Source organism: Tachyglossus aculeatus, chromosome 14 (assembly GCF_015852505.1).
Source record: "Tachyglossus aculeatus isolate mTacAcu1 chromosome 14, mTacAcu1.pri, whole genome shotgun sequence".
Taxonomy (NCBI): domain Eukaryota; kingdom Metazoa; phylum Chordata; class Mammalia; order Monotremata; family Tachyglossidae; genus Tachyglossus; species Tachyglossus aculeatus.
This window is the reverse complement of record NC_052079.1, coordinates 30,247,843-30,270,276: the sequence shown is the minus strand read 5'-3', so window position 1 is coordinate 30,270,276 and position 22,434 is coordinate 30,247,843. Positions and strand designations below refer to the sequence as shown.

Here is a 22,434-nt window from a genome sequence, read left to right as displayed (position 1 = left end):
CTAATACTAAGTGCTTGGGAAGCACAAGTTGGCAGCATATAGAGACAGTCCCTACCCAACAGTGGGCTCACAGTCTAAAAGGGGGAGACGGAGAACAAAACCAAACATACTAACAAAATAAAATAAATAGAATAGATATGTACAAGTAAAATAAATAAATAGAGAAATATGTGCAAACATATATACAGATATACAGGTGCTGTGGGAAAGGGAAGGAGGTAAGATGGGGGGATGGAGAGGGGGATGAGGGGGAGAGGAAGGAAGGGACTCAGTCTGGGAAGGCCTCCTGGAGGAGGTGAGCTCTCAGTAGGGCCTTGAAGGGAGGAAGAGAGCTAGCTTGGTGGATGGGCAGAGGGAGGGCATTCCAGGCCCGGGGGATGACGTGGTCCGGGGGTCGATGGTGGGACAGGTGAGAACGAGGTCCGGTGAGGAGATTAGCAGCAGAGGAGCGGAGGGTGCGGGGTGGGCTGTAGAAGGAGAGAAGGGAGGTGAGGTAGGAGGGGGCGAGGTGATGGACAGCCTTGAAGCCCAGGGTGAGGAGTTTCTGCCTGATGCGCAGATTGATTGGTAGCCACAGGAGATTTTTGAGGAGGGGAGTAATATGCTCAGAGTGTTTCTGGAAAAAGACAATCCGGGCAGCAGCATGAAGTATGGATTGAAGTGGGGAGGGACACGAGGATGGGAGATCAGAGAGAAGGCTGATGCAGTAGTCCAGACGGGATAGGATGAGAGCTTGAACGAGCAGGGTAGCGGTATGGATGGAGAGGAAAGGGCTCATCTTGGCAATGTTGCGGAGGTATAGACTGGAGAGAGAAGAAACTGGAGTCAAATCAACAAAGAAGCTAATGCTGGAGTCAAGCCCATATGCCTAGATCAGCATGCAGTCAATTTGGACAGAAAGGAAGGGGCTGTACTCTGGAAATAGTGTGGAGGGAGAAACAACAGGATTTGGGGACAGACTGAATATGGGAGCGGAAAGCGAGGGAGGAGTCAAGGAAAATGCCACAGTTCCAGGCTTGAAAAATGGAAAGGAAGGGTGAGTAATTGAGTGAGATTGGAAAGTTAACCTCGCAAACCTATATTTGAATGAGCAACACTTCAGTGCTAGTGAATCAATCAATCATTGAGCACTTACTGTGTACAGAGCACTGTACTAGGAGCTTGAGAGAGTACAATATAGCAGTTGGTAGGCATATTCCTGCCCACAACCAGATTATAGTCTAGAGGAACTGCTTGTATTCCAAGACATCACTGTTGGCAACCCACATTTTGATGCTGAGTAATACTCGTGGGTGACACTAATAAAATAGTTCGTTTAATTGGGTGTGTTTCCTCTAGTCTTTAAATAAAAGTTTTGTGTAGGCAAACACGTTTGGCTATAAATATCAAATGCATTTCTGTAGATTCAAATTATATTGCTCCAGTCTTATTACAGTGCTGGAGCGATTCACCACCTTTTTCAGTTATGCAGTGTGGCTTATTTCAAAATTCTGAGGAACTGAGATTTATAATTTCCTTTTTTTTCCTCTACATCTTTGAAGAAAATCAGCTTTCTGGGTGTACTTTTTATGCTGTTGTTGCTACTGAGAAGCAACATGGCATAGTGGATAGAGCACAGGCCTGGTGGGAGTCAGAAGGTCATGGGTTCTAACCCGGCTCTGCCGCTTGTCCGCTGTGTGACCTTGGGCAAGTCAATGCACTTCTCTGTGCCTCAGTTCCCTCATCTGTAAAATGGGGGTTAAGACTGTGAGCCTCATGTAGGACAGAAACTTTTCAACCTGATTTGCTCGTAACCACCCTAGTGCTTAATACAGTGCCTGGAACATAGTAAGCACTTAACAAATATTATTATTATTACTATTATTATTATTACTGCTTGTCTCAGTGCTGAAAGGCATTCATTGTGATGCTTATTAGTTATGCAGTATTTTAAAATAAAGTTAATTTTAGAGGTATTTTAAAGATAATGCTTCCTGTGAGAGAGGAAGAGAAAATAACTTCTTGTGGGTCTGACCAGTAACCCAGGTAAGACATCTTGCTTTCTTACCAACATATTTACTGTAAGCATAGTCCCAATACTGAAGCTATACTCCTATGCGGAACATGATGAAAAAAATAAAATTAAAAGAAGAACATCCCAGGTATTGAAAGGTTTGTGTCAGATAGTTACTGACACATAGACACACAGACTGAGAGATATGAAACTGATCAAATATTTTTATCGCTCCCTGTAATAGCAGCTGTGCTAATTAAGTGCTTGCTAGGGGTCAGGCACTATTGCTGAATTGTACTTTCCAAGCACTTAGTACAGTACTCTGCACATAGTGAGCACTCAATAAATATGATTGAATGAATAAAGGAATGCCAAGTGCTAGGGTAGGTACAATGCATGGCGTAATGGAAAGAGAACAGTCAAAGGACCTGGGTTCTGGTCCCGGCTCCGCCACCTGCCTGCTGTGTGACTTTCGGCTTGTCACTTAGCTTCTCTGAGCTTCAGTTCCCTTATCTGCAAAATGGGGCTCCCATGCCTATTCCCCTTCCTACTTGAGACTGTGAGCCCTTTGTGGCAACTGACTATCTTGTATATACAGTGTTTTGTGCATAGTAACTGCTTAACAAATAACATTATTGTTATAATTATTACAATAATTTAAAATGTGAAATCAAGAGAACTAGTGCTAATGCTGTTTATGTAGCATCTTTTCTTCTATTTGCTTTTCAAACTTTGTTTTAAGCTGATGCATTCCTAGAATATCTACCTTTAGAAGAAATACCGGCATGTTCAAGATATATACTGCACTATCATTTAATAGGTGTCCTATGTGATTGTTTAGAATAGAATGAAAGGAAGCAATGAAAATATTTTCCACCTTTTTGCCTTTGTTACCTTTGTTTCTTCTGCTCATAGTCTTGGTCTGTTCATAAATAGGAATCCCCTTTGCCATGAGGGCCCCTAAAATAGCCTTCCCGTTCTCACTCACCCTAGTGTTAACTTCAGATCTCCCACTTGATTAAAAAAGACTGAAATTAGATTCTTTGCATAATCACTATTATGCTTTTCCCGTTAGTCCATGCTGCTTCCCATTAGTGAATCCCCGTACATGTTCATTATTACATATTGCCTTAGTTATATTAGTTCAGTTTGTACTCCAGGTTAAGAATTTGATATTTGTTGCTTAGTAAGTGTGAAGCAGTGTGGCCTAATAGAAAGAGCACAGGCCTGGGAATCAGAATCTGGGTCCTAATCCTGACTCCTCCACTTACTTCCTGTGTTACCTTGGGCAAATCAGTTAACTTTTCTATGTCTCAGTTCCCGCATCAGCAAAATGGTGTTTCAAAACCCGTTCATTCATTCATTCATTCATTCATTCATTCATTCATTCATTCAATCATATCTATTAAGAGCTTACTGTATGCAGAGCAGTGTACTTAGCACTTAGGAGAGTACAATACAATAATAAACAGGCACATTCCCTTCTCACAATGAGCATACAGTCTAGAGGGGGAGAGACAAATGTTAATATAAATGAATAAATTACAGATATGTATGTAAGTGATGTGGGGCTGGGAGAAGGGAAGAGCAAAGTGGGTAAGTCGGGGTGATGCAGAACGGAGTGGAAGAAGAGGAAAGGGGAGCTTAGTCTGGGAAGGCCTCTTGGAGGAGATAATAATCATAATGATAATGACAGTATTTAAGTGCTCACTCTGTGCTAAGTACTGTTCTAAGCATTGGGGTAGATACAAGGTAATGAGGTTGTCCCACCTGAGGTTCACAGTCTTAATCCCCATTTTACAGATTAGGTAACTGAGGCCCAGAGAAGTTAATAATAATGATAGCATTTATTAAGCGCTTACTATGTGCAAAGCACCGTGGAGGTTACATGGTGATCAGGTTGTCCCATGGGAGGCTCACATTCTTAATCCCCATTTTACAGATGAGGTAACTGAGGCGCAGAGAAGTTAAGTGGTTTGCCCAAAGTCACATAGCTGACAAGTGGGGGAGCCGGGATTTGAACCCATGACCTCTGACTCCAAAGCCCGGGCTCTTTCCACTGAGCCATGCTGCTTCAAGTTAAGTGACTTGCCCAAAGTCACACAGCAGACAAGTGGCGGAGCCAGGATTAGAACCCACGACCTCTGATTCCCAAGCCCAGACTCTTTCCACTTAAGCCACACCGCTTCCCTTCAATAATTGATGTGCCTTCAATAAGGCTTTGAAGGAGGGGAGAGTAATTGTCTGTCAGATTTGAGGAGGAAGATCATTCCAGGCCAGAGGCAGGATGTGGGCCAGGGATCGTTCTCCTCATCGTACTTCGTTCTCGCCTGTCCCGCCATCGACCCCCGGCCCACGTCATCCCCCGGGCCTGGAATGCCCTCCCTCTGCCCATCCGCCAAGCTAGCTCTCTTCCTCCCTTCAAGGCTCTGCTGAGAGCTCACCTCCTCCAGGAGGCCTTCCCAGACTGAGCCCCTTCCTTCCTCTCCCCCTCGTCCCCCTCTCCATCCCCCCATCTTACCTCCTTCCCTTCCCCACAGCACCTGTATATATGTTTGTACATATTTATTACCCTATTTATTTATTTTACCTGTACATATCTATTCTATTTATTTTATTTTGTTAGTATGTTTGGTTTTGTTCTCTGTCTCCCCCTTTTAGACTGTGAGCCCACTGTTGGGTAGGGACTGTCTCTATATGTTGCCAATTTGTACTTCCCAAGCGCTTAGTACAGTGCTCTGCACATAATAAGCGCTCAATAAATTCGATTGATGATGATTGGTGAGAGATAGATGAGATCGAAGCACAATGAGAAGGTCAGCTCTTGAGGAGCTAAGTGTGCAGGCTGGGTTGTAGTAGGAGAGTAGAGAGATGAGGTAGGAGGGGGCAAGGTGATTGAGTGCCAAATGAGAAGTTTTTGTTTGATGTGAAAGTGGATGGGCAACCCCTGGTGCTTTTTAAGGAGTGGGGAAATGCATCCTGCCCATTTTTTTATAGAAAAATGATCCTGTTCTTCCTCCTACTTAGACTTTGAGCCCCATGTGGGACCTGATTATTTTGCGTCTGCCCCAGCCCTTAGCTTATTATCATCATCATACAGTGCTCTGCTCACAGTAAGTGCTAAAAAAAATACCATTGACTGATTTATTATATGTTCAATTCACCTGTTTGTTTTCTCACTACTGTCTCCTTGGCTTTTATACTTGTGGAAGATGACACAAGAAGAAAGCAATCTATAGAAAATGTTTGAGTGAAAACTAACTCCCTCTACCACTTACCAGCTCTTCGATTTTGATCTGAATAGTTCTTAGGCTTGGGGCTGAGGAAAATAACATCCATCTTGACATTTGCCCAGTGTGATTTGTTCTCCAACTTGGACACTGTTAATGTAAGGGTAGTACAGAGATGGTCAGCCTGAAATGATTAGAACAAGAGACAGTTACAGCATTTCAAAGAGTTTTTTGTGGCTTATTCCATCCACAGGAGCCCATGGTATTATGTGTTTACTATGTGTCAAGTACTGTACTCAGCACTTAGATAAAAGATAATCAGGTTGGATACAGCTCCCATTCCACATGGGGCCCTTTACTGGGCCTGACTTGTTCCATACAGGATAGTCATTCATTCATTCATTCATTCATTCATTCAGTCGTATTTATTGAGCCCTTACTGTGTGCAGAGTACTGGACTAAGTGCTTGGGAAGTACAAGTTGGCAACATATAGAGATGGTCCCTACCCAACAATGGGCTCACAGTCTATAAGATAAAATAATTTGGAGTACTTAAAAGTCATGCTTTGTATTTTGCCCTCATTGTTTGAATATTAGCATGTAAAACCTATGCATTGCTTTTATAGAGAAAGTTAGTAGTTGCTGTTATCAGTTACCAGAGTTAGGTGAATTAGATTTATAATCCTAATTCTTTGCCCACAAGTCATTTATTTTAACCAGCTCTGAAGGAAATTGTCGACTTTAAAGGACTAATATCTTTGAGAGGAATGAAGTGGTGTTTCTCATTCTACTAACCTAAGAGTAATAATTTCATTCTTACTGATATGAGACCCTTTAAACCAATATTGATTTTCTTTCCACTATATTTCTGTGTAATAAAACTGAATAAAATTGAGAAAAGGGGGATAAAGTAGGAACATCCAGTAACGAACATTTTCTTCAGGAAAGTTAATTGTGTTCTTAGTTTAAAGATGAGTAACTGATGATAATTTTCATTTTTATTGACTTGTGAAGAAGGAAATTGTTTTTCCATTGATCAAGCAGAGTCAATCAGTGGTATTTATTGAGCGCTACTGTGTGCAGAGCCTCTACTAAGCACTTGGGAGAATGCAATGCAACAGATATAGTAGATGGGTTCCCTGTCCCTTACAGAGGCACTTAAAGAGGAGGAGCTAGAAGAGAAGCTTACAGTGTAGAAGAGTCTTAGGCTGCAGTGCTGCATTGGAGAAATTGAAAATGACAAAGAAGCATAAAAGTGTATTAAAGCAACTTTTCAAATGCTGTAGAAACTCAGAGGAAGGTGAACCTGCAATGCAGTGATTAGAAATAGAACAACTGCTTGGGAAAAAGCTTCAGAAAATCATGACCTAAATGCAAACAGTTCCAGACATTGCAGTTAACAAATATAAAAACTAAGCAATCGGTTCTCTCAATGCATCCTCCAACTTAGCTGCACAAATTAATTCTAGGGTACTATACAGCTCTGTTTTGAATTCTAGGGTGCTATACAGCTCTGTTTTGGTAATTAATGGTCATTAATTAAAAATGTTTATGAAGCACTTTCTGGATGCCAAACACTGTGCTATGGGCTGGAGTCACTACCCGATAAGTAGATCAGGCATAGTCTTTTTCCACATGGGGCTCACAGCTAAAAGGGGAGGAAGAACAGGAGTTGAATTTAATCCCCATTTTACAGATGTGGAAACTCATGCACAGAGAATTTGTTTCTTGCTCAAGGTCACACAGTGGGCACATTGTGGAGTCAGGATTAGAATCCAAGTCTTCTGACTCCTAGCCCTGTGTTATTTCTAATAGACCACACTGAAAAATCATGTCTGAATTTTAGCTTGTATTTTCATTTTCCCAACATAACTACATTAGCATCACTGAAAAGTGTAAATTGTATTGCCCCATCAAAGACAAGCGGAAAATTAATGCAGGTGGCATAACACCACAATGATGATATGTAGCATTATCCATTATCCTTGGCTTCACTGACACTGTCAATCAATCGTATGTATTGAGCACTTACTGTGGGCAGAGCACTGTACTGAGCACTTGGGAAAGTACAGTATAACAGAGTTGGTACATTTGTTCCCTGCCCAGAAGGAGCCTACAGTCTAGAGAGAGACAGACATTAGTATAGATAAATTGAGGAGAAAGTGAGAGCTTAGTTGGGAAAGGCCTCTTTGAAGACATGTGATTTTAGTTAGGCTTTGAAGATGGGGGACATGATTGTTTGATGAGTTTGAAAGGGAGGGAGTTCTAGGCCACATACAGGATGTGGATGAGCGATCAGAGGCAAGATAGATGAGATTGAAGAGCAGTGAATAGGTTCGCATTAGAGAAGAGAAGTGTGCTAGCTGGGCTGTAGTTGGAAACTACTTGGTTCCCTTCCTACCTCTCTGGATGCTCCTTTTCACTCTCTTTCACAGACTTCTCTTCTGCCTCCCATCCTCTAACTGTAGGCATCCCTCAAGGCTCAGTTTTGGGTCTCCTTCCATTCCTCTTCTACACAACTCTCTTGGAGAACTCATTCGCTTCCATGGGCTTCAACTACCATTCCTCCCTATGCAGTTGATTCCCCAGTGTACATCTCCATCCCTGACCTGTCCCATTTTCCAAAGTCTTGTATTTCCTCCTGCCTTCAGGAGCTGTGAAGAGACTGGTGACTCCTTTTGCCAAAACTGGACTGTGGCTCTGGTTATTGTTGTCATTGTTTTGGTATGTTATGCTTTTGTTTACCATTTCAAGTTTTCTTGTTCATACATTTCAATCCCATTTTTAGGAGGTGGGGGCACTGAAGGTTTATGAACCATGTACCTTTCCTCAGTACTTAGACAATGCTCTGCATTGGGAACCTCTCAGGTGATGATCAGTCATCATCGTTCATAGCATTTTGGAACTTCCACTGTTTGCAGAGCACTAAGTGCTTGAGTCCATACAGTAGAAATTCAGCACCACTCTTGTAGCAGTAATGAGGTCTCATGCCTCCTCCACTATTCATATCTATATACACACACATATATATATATATATATATTTACACCTGTCCTTTACACTAGAGAGTGCGTGTGTGTATATATGTGTTCAGTTGACCTAATATATGTATGCGCGCACACACACACACACACACACACACACACACACACAGTCAACTGAGCATTCAGTTATTTGAATTTCACTATTTGTGAATATTTTTATTTTTATGTCAGTCTCCCTCATTCAATGGTATTAAGTTTTTACTGTGTGAAGAGCACTGTGCTGAGTGCTCGGGGAAGTAGAGTACAACCGAATTGGTATGCAGGGTCCCTGCCCACGAGGAGCTTACAATCTGTAGGGGGAGACGGGCATTAAAATAAGTTGCAGATAGGGGAAATAGTAGAGTAGAAGTGATGTGGGGTGAGTATGAAAGTGGTACTGGGGTAGTGGTAAGGCACCCCAGTTTCTAATAGCAACCAGGACGCTCAGGATGGTCAGAATGGCTTCCCTTAGTCACCCCTCCCGACCCCGGTGATCCATCCAGAGTCTCATCCCACTATTCATGTTCTAAACAGTTAGAACACCCCTTAGTCACAACTGTCACCCCCCTATCGATCTGGTCAGGATCTTGGGGTGAATCTCTCCCCTTGGAAGAGGAGCTGAGGGCTTAGTAGAAGCAGAGGGGAGGGTGGATAGGGGAGATGACAGCTTAGTCTGGGAAGGCCTCATGGAGGAGATGTAATATTAGGAGGGTTTTGCAGGTGGGGAGAGTAGTGGACTGCCACATATGAAGGGAGAGGGAATTTCAGCCCAAAGGGTCCTTGTCAGTGGAGAGATTGACTAGATCAAGGTACAGAGAATACATTGGCATTAGAGGAGCAGCATGTGTGGGTTAGTTGTAATAGGAGTGCCAAGTCCTTAAAGGCAGGAAACTTGGGTTGTCCTTCTGATCACTCAATGAAGTGTATGTTGAGCTCAATAACTACTGTTACAGATACATGTTCAGTTGTGGTATTAAGTACTCACTGGGTGCCAGCCACTGCACTAATCCCTGGGGTGAATATGGGATAAACAGTTTAAACACGGTCCTTGTCTCATTGTGGGCACTGTGGGTTCCCAATAAATACCACTACTACAGTATCATCAGAAGGTAGAACTGCTTAGCTCCTTCTTATATTTAGGAAGTGTAATACTCTGTAGGTGATTAAAAGAGTTAATTCACTGAGAAAGGATAGGACGTTTTTTGCCACATTACTTTAGTTGACCAATTCTGTGTGGTCCACTGATTTTTTTTCTCTGTTTTAGCATCATTGCCAACATGTGCATTGAAATCTCCCATTTGAATCAGCATGCCAGATATTGTTCTACTGTGATGAGTCCTTCTAGATGCTTATACATTCAGTTCAGCCATAACATGTTTTCACCACACATTTTTACTAGCATGTTGTTAGGGAATTAGGGAACAGTCATCCAACAATACCAGCCTGTATAGATACAGTAAGCTGGAGTGTTGGAAGAAATTACTTTTGCACAAACACATGGGATAGAAATGGGTGGTTGGACCCAGCTCCTACCCCACATGGGGCTCACAGACTTAATCCCCATTTTACAGATGAGGTCACTGAGGCACAGGGAAGTGACTAGCCCAAGGTCACATAGCAGGTAAGTGACAGAGCCAGGATCAGAACCCACATCCTTTTTCATTCATTCATTCATTCATTCAATCGTATTTATTGAGCACTTACTGTGTACAGAGCACTGTACTGAGCGCTTGGGAAGTACAAGTTGGCAACATATAGAGACGGTCCCTACCCACCATTGGGCTCATAGTCTAGAAGGGGGAGACAGAGAACAAAACAAAACATATTAACAAAATAAAATAGAATATGTACAAGTAAAATAGAGTAATAAATACATACAAACATATATACAGGTGTTGTGGGGAAGGGAAGGAGGTAAGGCGGGGGGCATGGAGAGGAGAAAGAGGGGGAGAGGAAGAAGGGGGCTCAGTCTGGGAAGGCCTCCTGGAGGAGGTGAGCTCTCAGCAGAGCCCTGAAGGGAGGAAGAGAGCTAGCTTGGTGGATTTGGGGAGGGAGGGCATTCCAGGCCAGGGGGATGACGGGGGCCGGGGGTCGACGGCGGGACAGGCGAGAACGAGGCATGGTGAGGAGATTAGCGGCAGAGGAGCAGAGGGTGTGGGCTGGGCTGGAGAAGGAGAGAAGGGAGGTGAGGTAGGAGGGGGCGAGGTGATGGACAGCCTTGAAGCCAAGGGTGAGGAGTTTCTGTCCAGGCCCATGTTCCTGTCATTAGGTCATGCTGCTTCTTAAGAAAAAAAAGTAAAAAAAAAAAACGTGGTTGGGAAAAGAATATAGTATTTTGTGGATTGTAGTTGCTAACAGGATGTGATTTTTATTTTTCAGTTAGAACAGTTCTATTTCATTTCTAACCTTGTTCATTTCTACTGGAAAATTCAAAAGGAGTGAAAGCTCCAGGCTGATTGGATCAACAATTTTGCCAATCTAAACGTTGTCAGCTGCCAAATTCTACTGGCTTAAAGAAGATATGTGTCTTCTTTGGAGAATTTGTGGATTCTTTCCTCAGGTCCCATATTCCTTCTGCCCAGTTGTTTATCTAGAATGTTTCCAACATGAAAACGTATTCTCCTCTTTCTAGAAAGAAGAAAGATTGGGTAGAGATGGGTAGATCCTTTGTACTGTAAGCTCATTATGGGAAGGAAACTTGGTTAATTCTGGTGTATTGTACCCTCCTAAGGGTTTAGTACAGTGCTCTGCAGTGTTCAAAAGATAGCATTAAGGGATATGTATTTTGTCTTCATCCCTTTCTTTCTTCATCTTTCCACCCCTCATTCATTTAGTGAGTTATGTATGCATGTTTGTATGTATTTATTCATTTGTTAATGGTTACCAGATCTACCAGTCATCATCATCAGTGCTATTTATTGAGCACTATGTATAGAGAACTGTGCTATTCGATCGTATTTGTTGAAGATTGTTTCAGCAGACAGAGCATTTCTCTGGAATTTGGGAGATGTGAGTTCTAAACCCAATTCTACCTGCTGGGGCTGTGCCACCAGTGGCAAAGTCTTCTGACCAAAGAACTACCTGTGCTGTTGTGTGAGGTGCTAATGATAACCTCCTTCATATGCTAACCTTCTAATGCTTACCTTCTCACTGTACCTTAACCTCATCTGTCTCACGGCCCACCTCTCACCCATGTTCTTCCTCTGGCTAGAAAGCCCTCCCCCCTCATATCAGACAGTCAGTGACTCTCTCCCCACTTTCAAAGCCTTAATTAAACCACATATCCTCCAAGAGTCCTTCCCTAATTAAGCCCTCCTTTCCTCTTCTCCTACTCTCTTTTGCATTACCCTGACTTGCTCCTTTTATTCATCCCCACCCCCACAGCATTTATCTACGTATCTGCAATTTATGTATTTATATTAGTGTCCGTCTCCCCAGTAGACTGCAAGCTCCTTGTGGGCAGGGAATGTGTCAGTTGATTGTTATGTTGTACTCTCCCAAGTGCTTAGTACAGTGCTCTGAACTCAGTAAGTGCTCAAGAAATCTGATTGAATGAATTGACTGAATAAATGAAAGGAGCTCCAATACAGCCAAGATCCTGCAGCATAAACCATAAGGGCTATCACAAGGCAACTCCCCACCAGGTCATGAGGCCTCAGCATTAGGCCAAGACCACTTTGCCTCATATGGATTCTTCACCTAAAAAGCTTTGCCTGAACTTCACGATCCACTGCACTCCTGCCAACCCACTTGTCGGTCTCTGTGCCCTAGTGGGAACGTGATTGACTGGGATGAAGGAGTGCAAGTGGTTTTAGATAAGCTGCTATCGCTATAATCACTTCTGCATACGTTCTCTGTCCTGGAATCTCCAGGCACAGAATCATTTCTCTTTCCCAACTGGAAACACCATCATCATTTGTTGACTCCGTACTGCAGGCAGAACCATAGACAGTGTTCCTGCCTTTTTACAAGGTTGCCTTCCCATGGGTAATACAAGAAGCTTCAAATTGTAGGTGAACAGTGAGAAAAGGAGAACCGATATAGCTTTAACATGTAACAGCAGAAGTATGGAAAAATAAATCAATGCATATACATTTAATGGAGTACATAGATTGTTCTTTTTACATAGTTTAACGGTGGCTGTTTGGATTGTTAACTCCTTGCAAGCAGATGTGCATAATTTGCTCCTGTTGTTCTCAGAAACCATTATTCCACTAAATCTTGGGCAGGGATTTTGTCTACTAACTCTATTTTACTGTTCCATGTGTTTAGCACAGTGTTCTATTCACTCTACGTACTCAGAAAATATGATTGCTTGATCGATTACTGTGCTTCTCACTAAGTTCATGTTCAATAAAATACTTCATTCAATCGTATTTATTGAGCACTTACTGAGCACTGTACGAAGTGCTTGATTGATGGTACTTTTTTGTTGGATTTATTAAGCACTTACTATGTGCCAAGTACTGTTCTAAGTGCTGGGGTACATACAAAATAATCAGATTGGACACAGTCCCTGTCCCATAGAAGGGCTCACAGTCTAAATAGGTGGGAATGAAATTGAATCCCCATTTTACAGTTGAGCAAACTGAGGCACAGAGAAGTTAAGTGACTCACCCAAGGTCACACAGCAAACAGTTGTCAGGGGTGGGATTAGCATCCAGGTCCTCTGACTTCCAGGCGCATGCTCTTTCCACTAGGCAACACTGCCTTTACCTCGCTGATGGTGGAAATTAGGCAGGGAAAATATCACTCCCAGCTCTGTGCCACAAGGTACCCTTTAATCTACAGTTGCCCATGTGGACCTTTAGAACTAGTCCATGGGTAGCAGTGGATAGATGGGTGGATGTATAAATGGAGATACAGAGTCTCCCATCAAGAGCGATAGGTTACGTCTGTCTCCCCAGCTCCTTGAGAGCAGTGATTGTTTTTACTTACTTTATTGTGCTCTCCCAAGTGGTTCATAAAGTGCTCTGTATAATAATAATATTAATAATAATAATGGTATTTGTTAAGCATTTACTATGTGCCAAGCACTGTTCTAAGCACTGGTATGGAGTAAGCACTTAAATAACACCATTGGTTGGTAGACTGGGGTCCTTTGAAGTGCAAGTGCCATTTCTTCCCATGGCTTTTCATATTGCTGCAAGACCCTCTTTATCCCAGTGAAATGAAAAATTTCCAGTGTTTGGTATCTGCTATCTAGGGACTCCAGATGGTTTATATGGGTACCTCACTGTTTCTGCACTGTTACAGATTCGATTGATTTCCTGACAAACTTTGTCCTTTTGTGTGTTTCGATATGGAGTTAATGCATCTGACCCGACCTAGAATCTGCTAAAGAATTCACTGCCCACATAAAGGAACTTTAAAGGCCTCTTCAATGCCACTGGAGAAGCAAGAAAATCAGGGGTACCAAGCACCCTTCTTTGGCCATTTTGTGTCTACAAAGGTAGCAGGAAAATGTCCACCTTTTCTAGAGATGACACCTAGTTTCTCTAGCAACCGTTCAGAATAAGAGTCGCCAAGGTGTGTTCAAGAAATAAATGCAGACCCAAAATATCTTTGTGGTTTCCCTACAAAATTAACATTGGCCAGGATATGCTCACCTGATCAAAAGCACACGAGATCGATTTGTTGCAAATATCCTATGTAAAGCAACGTCACATCTGATGGTGTAGAATGCTTTCTATTCTTTTAGTATAATATTTCCTTTTCCATGTGGCATATTATCTCCTGTTATGATAGCTAATGGAAAAACAGCTGTTTTAAATTAAGATTTAAATCACATATTTTTATTGAATTAGATGAGTAAATTATTGAGAAACCTACCTTTTAGGTCCCATTTTATCCCCATTTCAATCTTCTCATGGGGAACCATGAAAGGACTGTGTATTTTTGTCCTCAAAGTATGTTTTACTCCTTTGCTTTGGAGCCTGGAGAGCCTGGTGGAAAATGTGATTTGTTTTAATATAAAAGGTGCAGTTGTTATAGGTTCATGCTAAAGGGAGTCACTTGTTTTCATGTAAATGATGACTGTATAGCCAGATGTTTGGATATGCAAATATTGCCTAATAAAGTTTTCAGGAAATTTCCAAGATGAACAAAGGGTCTTCAAAAATAGAGTCCTTTGAAGGTGCTGGTCAGCTCACTGGGTTATTTGAGAAAGCTGTCTTTTCTGGCTATTTATAGTACTGGGGAATATTTTTCCTCAGTACGTTGAGACTGCTAGCCAGATAGCAACCATGGAGCTTTCCGTTTTATTATCCCACTGTTGGGTAGGGACTGTCTCTATATGTTGCCAACTTGTACTTCCCAAGCGCTTAGTACAGTGCTCTGCACACAGTAAGCACTCAATAAATACGATTGATTGATTGATTATGAGATAGCCTTAATGATGATGAAGCCAAAGCCACAACTACTTGAATTTCCAAACAAAACAGCTTCCAGGAAACAGCTCCACCAATAGGTTATATAGAGATTTACCTAACAATAACAATAATAATAATAGCTGTGGTATTTGTTAGGCGCTTACTATGTGCCAAGCACTGTGCTAAATGCTCGGGTGGATACAAGCAAATCGAGTTGGACTCCCTGTCAGTCTCAATTCCCATTTAACAGATGAGGTAGCTGACAGAGAAATGAAGTGACTTACCCAAGGTCACGAAGCAGACAACTGGTGGAGCAGGATTAGAACCCATGACCTTCTGACTTCAAGGTCTGTGCTCTATCCACTACGCCATGCTGCTTCCAGTCCGGGTCCATGGGCTGGGAGGTCAGCAATGTCTCTCACTTGACTCTTAGCCCCTAGTGATGCCTCACAGCTGTCTTTCTTTGAGATGTCACTGCACTTTCCAGACTCTCATACGCCTTTGCCCTAGAATCTCTATCCAGTTTGGGATATTGGGAGTTAGTTGGGTTTCAGGAATATAGGTAGGAAACTACGCATCAAGCAAAAACTCCTCACTCTTGGCTTCAAGACTCTCCATCACCTTTCCCCCTCCTACCTCACCTCCGTTCTCTTCTTCTACAACCCAGCCTGCACCCTCAGCTCCTCTGCCGCTAACCTCCTCACTATGCCTCGTTCTTGCCTGTCCCGCCATCGACCCCCTGCCCACGTCCTCCCCCTGGCCTGGAATGCCCTCTCTCCGCACATCCACCAAGCTAGCTCTCTTCCTCCCTTCAAAGCCCTACTGAGAGCTCACCTCCTCCAGGAGGCCTTCCCAGACTGATCCCCCTCCTTCCTCTCCCCATCGTCCCCCTCTCCACCCCCACCATCTTACCTCCTTCCCTTCCCAACAGCACCTGTATATATGTTTGTACAGATTTATTACTCTATTTTACTTGTGCATATTTACTATTCTATTTTGTTAATGATGTGCATCTAGCTTTAGTTCTATTTATTCTGAAGACTTGACACCTGTCCACATGTTTTGTTTTGTTGTCTGTCTCCCCCTTCTAGACTGTGAGCCCGTTGTTGGGTAGGGACCGTCTCTATATGTTGCCAACTTGTACTTCCCAAGCGCTTAGTACAGTGCTCTGCACACAGTAAGCACTCAAATATGATTGAATGAATGAATATAGTTGATTTTGTTCATGTAGAAGACAAAATGACTATTTTGCATCCCTTTAGTAATGGAAACATTTTGCTCGTTAGCCTGTGTATTCTCAAGTACAAAAGCTTGAATCTCAGCCCAGCAAAATGTTCTGATTTCTTCTATTTCCTGACATTATTTTTTCATCCTGAAGATATCTGCCTGGAGGTGTATTCTTCTGATGTTAACAAATTTAAAGCTTCATTGCAGTTATTTGGATCAAAGAAGTAATAGGATTTGGAAAAAAAAGGTGTGACTTATGAACATCAGAGGTAACTGGCAGTTTTCAAATTCAGAGCGGATGGATTCCATTCTTTTTATTCTATATTGTGTCTAACATTAACATCTTTTTGATGGGCTCACAGAGGCCTCGTTTTTGGCTCATTCCCAAGTTTCATCCTTCTCTTAGTTCCTCACTTCTGAATTATGTGTAAATGGAACATTTATTTTTGCTCCTAAAAGGTGCCAAGTCATTTGAATATGATCTTTAATGCTTTCCTGCAGACTCAACAATCTGGGTGTTAACAAGGAATAGCAAATATGCCTTGCTGCGCAGCATAGGAATTTGCAAGTAATGATTTGCAATCTAGAAAAAAGAACTATATGATAGAGAATATCTCTCTAAATCATTATGAACCAGCATCATCCTTAAATTCAGATTCAAACAAATGTTTTCATTCTGTATTGGGTGTGCCCAGTTAATACTGAAAATGGTAAAATGCTGGAAAGTTCTAATAATTAAAAAATTATAAATAAAAATATGAAAAAAATGGGTGAATTTGGATGATTATATTGGGCCTGGAGAAAAACAGTGAATGTAATTTGATAGCAACCATAAAGAAATTTTGTTTTGTTTATAATAAAAGTTGAGGAAGGAAAAAAACATTTTAGCATATCATATTTATGAAGCTGCTCACTATAAAATTATTTAATTTGTATCCACGGTTCTCAGGCTAATCTACCATGATATTAAATGCCACAGATGGTAAAAGCAGAAGCTATTTTTATCGTGAAATGTGAGACAGCTTTTTAAGGAAAGTACTGCAAAAATACTGTTTAGAATAAGTACAGTCAAGAAGATGAGACAGCAGAAAGGAGTGAGGGGCAAAATTGAATCGTTTAGTCAAAGTGATTTATTAAAGACAGCTTTAAATGACATCTGTAGTCCACTTGGGGTGAGTCAAAAGAGATACTCCTTTTTACCAGGTTCAGTTTCTTACACAGTCCATGCCTGCTTGAAATGAAGCTGTGTGTTATTGGTTAACCGGAATGTTTAGCATAATCACTCTGCGTGGCTGTGGTGGAGGAGGGAGGTGATTATCACTGAGAACAGATGGGCAGGTCCCAAAGCATTGCCAGATTCTGCACAAGCTCCACTTACTGTCGGTTCTAGCATTCCTCCTTTATGTGATTCTCTCTCTCTCTCTCTCTTTTTTTTTTAATTATCTTTGCACCTTCTAAAGGACTAGCCGAACTAGAGTTTGGGAAGTGATCACCATCCAGTTTAGCTTTCAAATGTAGAAGCAAGGGAGTCAGACTGCTGCTATCAGTGAACACTCTGAAAAGGATTATGCAGACTTCATTTTGTCCCATCTCCCCACTAAATGCACGAAAGGATTGATCTGTAAGCTAAGCTCTGCTCTGCATCCGTATCTCCTTGCGAATTGTATTGTCTCTGGGATCAGAAATGATTTTCTCGGATATGAACAGCGTTTCTGGCTCCCCCAAGATGCACCCTCCTAATGGGACCCGGTTCTATACTTTTCAAGTAAGTGAGTTTTCATTAACTTCAGTTCTTAGGGAGTAAAAATGTAGTTAAACTTTTGATCAGTGAAAGGAAAAGCGGTGGGAAGTGTCCACGTGCTAGAGTGCTGAAAATATGATTGGAAAAAAAAAAACTGGCAGTGTTGACAATTGAGTTTTTCTTGGTAAAATGAAATAGAAATAAGATTCTCTATGATAGTGCAGTGCTATTGAACACCTCATTTTCCACATATTTCATTAAGGTTTATTGGATTTCATAATAATGCTAGCTAGAATCCCCCTAGCATATGGGGGCAATGTTTTAGAGACACATTTCTGAAAAAAAAATCACAAAATTCAAGACACCGCAGATGAAAACAGTTTACGAAGCTTTGAAAAATATGTCTATTAGGCTTGGGAAAACACTTTAATATCTTATACATAGATTCACAATCCCTATTATTTTAGATAGATTTATTTTGTTTTGTCAAGTGGCTGTGTATGAGCAATCATGAGCAAAGAAGGCAAATGTGTGCACACACACACACACAGTATTGTGGTTTTTGTATTAAGGTTATCAATTTACAGCAAACTGGAACCTCATTCAGGCAGAAGCTTTCCTGTATTATCAAAAGGTCAAAGTGACTTATAATGGAAGAATAAATGTGAGGCATAAAGCTTTAATCGAAGCATTTGAATAAACTAGTCATCTGTCTGGAAAAATATGATGTCCTGGATCGAGTATGTACCAATCAGGGAGACAAATGTGCCTCTCAGCAGTCAGGATTTAGTGATAATTCACTTTACATGAAATGAGAAAATGCCACTTCTGGCTCAGGATTTTATATTGATGAGATTAAAAACAAAATTCCTCCTATCTACTTGTTTTGTTTAGTTGTTGTCTTATTCCAAAATAGGTCACGTCCAGAAAACTAGATATTTAAATTCTCAGAGACCAATATGAGAAAATTGGAAGGTGTAAGATAAAAACCAACACTCAAAAAGAAAAAAAAAACAGGAAGAGCTCGTGTATATATTTATGCAGCTCCCAGAGTTTGCCAACTGGGAGCATTAGGGATAATCATCCCTTCCCAACCAGGTTTCTTTTTTTCTTATGCTTCTATTTTTAGTCGTGTTCTCTCCTCCCATGTTTTACAGTGATGATTTCTGATAGTGAGGAGCTGTTCTATAGCAGGTGGACCCTTCATACAGCAATGACTTGCCATTCTGGCACAGATTCAAAAACAAAATTCTCCTCAGACTCTTCTTCCACACACTGAGATATAAGCATGCTTTCCAGTCAGTACCTTAGAGTTTTTCACGTAGCTCTTGAGACCAGGTATTCTACCTCCACCTCTGAAAGTTTTGCAGGTAGGCAGAGTGCCTCTGCTCATACGTGACCCAGGCTTTCGCTGCGCCGTACACCATCTTTAGTTAGATGACTTTCCCTTGAAAAGGAAATGATGATTTTTAAACATAACTGTGGTATTTTTAATGAAAGATTTTTGTGCAAAAGAAATTTTGTGTGGAATGCAGGTGGGTTGAATCTGAATTGGGAAAAAGATTTTTGGCATTTGTCAACATAATCAGTTCTATGAAAATGTGGGACCTATGTATTGAAGAATACCACATTAGAGTCACTCTGTAGTTCCACATTCTGCCCCTCACTACTGCATACAAGTGCACAAGAGTTTCTTCCATTACACATCGTCTTCTTTCTATCCGGGTACCTGTTGTTGTAAAAAAAAAAAAATCCTGAATTCCTCCTCAGCATAATTTTTTTTGTGTGTTTGTTTTAAAAGTATTTGGTAAACACTTACTGAGCCAGACAATGTACTACGAGCTAGAGTAGATACAAGCTAATCAGGTTGGACAGTCCCTGTCCCATTTGGGGTTCACAGTCTTAGTCCCCACTTTACAGATGAAGTAACTGAGGCACAGAGAAGTTAAGTGTCTTGCCCAAGGTCACACAGCAGACAAGTCACAGGGCGGGGATTAGAACCCAAGTTCTCTGACTTGCAGACCTGTGCTCTTTCTGCTAGGCCATGCTGCTTCCAGAAATGCATAATGAGAACAGATGTGAGAGAACTCACTGTAGACAATACCACTATCCTCCCTGTCTCAGAAGCTCAAAGTCTTGGCATCATCCTTGACTCATCTCTCTCATTCGACCTGCATATCAAGCCTGTTACCAAATCCTACCTGATCTACCTTTACAGCATCACTAAAAGCTGCGCTTTCTGCTCCATCCAAAGTGCTTCCTTATTGCTCCAACCACTTATAATAATAATAATGTATTTGTTAAGTGCTTACTGTGTGTCAAGCACTGTTCTAAGCCCTGGGGTAGATACAAGGTAATCAGGTTATCCCACGTGGGGCTCACAGCCTTAATCCCCATTTTACAGATGCGGTCACTGAGGCACAGAGAAGTTAAGTGACTTGCCCACAGTCACACAGCTGACAAGTGGAAGAGCCAGGATTAGAACCCAAGACCTCTAACTCCCAAGCCCATGCTCCAATAAGCCACGCTTATCCTATCCTGCTGTAATTACTGCATCAACCTCATCACTGATCCTGACTCCTGTATCTCACTACCCCAGGCCATACTTCACTCTGCTGCCTGGATCATTTTTCTTAAAAGAAAAAAAGAAGTTCAGTCCCCATCTCCTCTCTCTTCAAAAACCTCCAGTGGTTGCCAATTAATCTCTGTGTCAAACAGAACCTCCTTACCATTCGTCTTAAAGCACTCAATCAGCCCTCCCTCTCCTAGCTTAAACTCCACTGTTTCACTCTTCCAACACAAGCTTATTCATTGTACCTCAATTTGGTCTGTCTCACGGGTGACCCTGTATCCATATCCTTTCCTCCTGCCTGAAATTCTCTCTTCCTTCAGTCAATCAATGGTACTTTACTGTGTTCAGAGCACCTTCCTTGCAGACAGGGGATGTGTCTACCAACTCTGTCATATCTACTCTTCCAACTGTTTAGTACAGTACTTGGCACACACAAAACACTCCGTAAGTGCCATTGATTGATTAATTGATATATTTCAGACCACCATTCTCCACACCATCAGAGTCCTACCAAAATCATATCTTCTCCAAGAGTTCTTTCCTGATTAACCCCATATTTCCTCTATTTGCCCTCCTTCTGCATCACTTAGATCTGTACCCCTTAAGCACTTGATATTCACCCACCCCCAGCCCCGCAGCACTTACGGACATACTGTTATGGTCTGCCATTTCCCCTATCTTTAAATCATTTTAATGTTTATCTCCTCCTGTAGACTATAAGCTACTTGTGGCAAGGATCATGTCTATGAATCACATTTTATTCTACTCTTCCAAGCGCACAATACAGTGCTCTGTTCACAGAGTTCAACAGATACCATTGACTAATTGAAAAGAGCCACAGAAAATAAATGTAGAATAACATAAGTTAACATGGAATTGCAGTCAGCAGAAGATGAAATGGATTTCAGCCCTTTTAAGCTGATCATATGCTGTTTGCAGCAACTGCAAATGCCTGTTGGCTCCTCCTGTAGATCCTAAGCTCCCATAGATGATAAGCTCTTAGTACAGTGCTTTGCCCATAGTAAGTGCCAATAAATACCATTGATTGATTGTGGGCAGGGATCACAATTACCAATTTTCATTCCTTCAAGCTTATTTATTGGATACTGACTTCAATCATATTTATTAAGCGCCTACTGTGTGCAGAACACTGTACTAAGTGGTTGGGAAAGAACAATACAACAATACACAGTGACATTCCCTGTGTGCAAAGTACTGTACTAAGACCTTGGGAGAGTACAATATAACAATAAACAGACATATTCCCTACCCACAACAAGCTTACAGTCAAGAGGGTGAGACAGACATTAATATAAATAAATCATCCACAGATGTGCATAAATAAATTAGACATGAATAAATAAATGACAAATTGTACTTTCCCGAGCACTTGGGACACTGCTCTGCAAACAGTAAGTACTCAGTAAATATTGTGGACTAATTGATTTCTTAATACAAGGTACAATGACAGGGAAGAAGTCATTCATTAAATTGTATTTATTGAGCGCTTACTGTGTGCGGAGCACTGTACTAAGCTCTTGGAAAGTACGATTCAAATTGAAACACAAGCACTATCCATGTTCCTCCATAGATGTGCTTTCTAAGTACCAAACATGAAGTGGAAAACCACCACTCTGTGGCCTGTCCTCTGTAGCCTTTCTGGTTTGTCTCAAGAGGGAAGTGCTTATGCTTGGGTGAATAGCTCTCCTGGCAGTTATCCATCCGTAAGTAGTATTTATTGAGTACCTGTTGCAGAGCATTATGTAAAGCCAAGAGAGTACGGTTGTAAGAAACCATAGTCCCTGACCTCAAAGAGATCGTCAGTCAGTCAGAGGTATTTATTGACTAAGGCCTTGGGAGAGTACAACAATAGATTAGATAGACAAAATCCCTGCCCCCACTATTTAATTGATCTCATTAAATAATTTTGCATATAATATTTCAAGTGCAATTTCAAACTTAAATATGTTAAACTATTTACATCATTTCAAATACATTTTTAAATTATTTTGTTATTCAAAAGATTCAGGACCCTTCTTTTATTCTCTTGGAGTGGTCTGACAGCTTTCACAATTCTTCCATGTATAATTCTCCTCTGATCAGTGAATTAATAATAATAATAACAATTATGCCATTTGTCCTTCATGAGTATCCTTCATTTATTTTATAAATGGAATATTACCGATGTCTCATCGACGTCATTACAGGCTTGAAGTATTAAAAGTACTAACAATAGAAATGGCCATTTTATGGAACATTGGAAAATCTCAGATTTGA

At 41.4% G+C, this 22,434-nt stretch overlaps 1 protein-coding gene across 4 annotated transcripts in view; it reads left to right on the top strand.

Annotated features, from left to right (window-relative positions):
* PPFIA2 (PTPRF interacting protein alpha 2) overlaps positions 1–22,434 on the top strand; it is a 455,622-nt gene that overhangs the window by 156,250 nt on the left and 276,938 nt on the right. For 2 of the 4 annotated variants that reach the window (XM_038756975.1, XM_038756974.1), the window contains exon 1: positions 17,286–17,609. The exons of the other annotated variants lie outside the window; for them this stretch is intronic. In XM_038756975.1, the coding sequence (XP_038612903.1) occupies positions 17,529–17,609 (81 nt within the window). In that variant the 5' untranslated portion in view covers positions 17,286–17,528. Of the gene's footprint in view, positions 1–17,285; positions 17,610–22,434 lie in introns of those variants that run through there. 4 annotated transcript variants of the gene reach the window in all.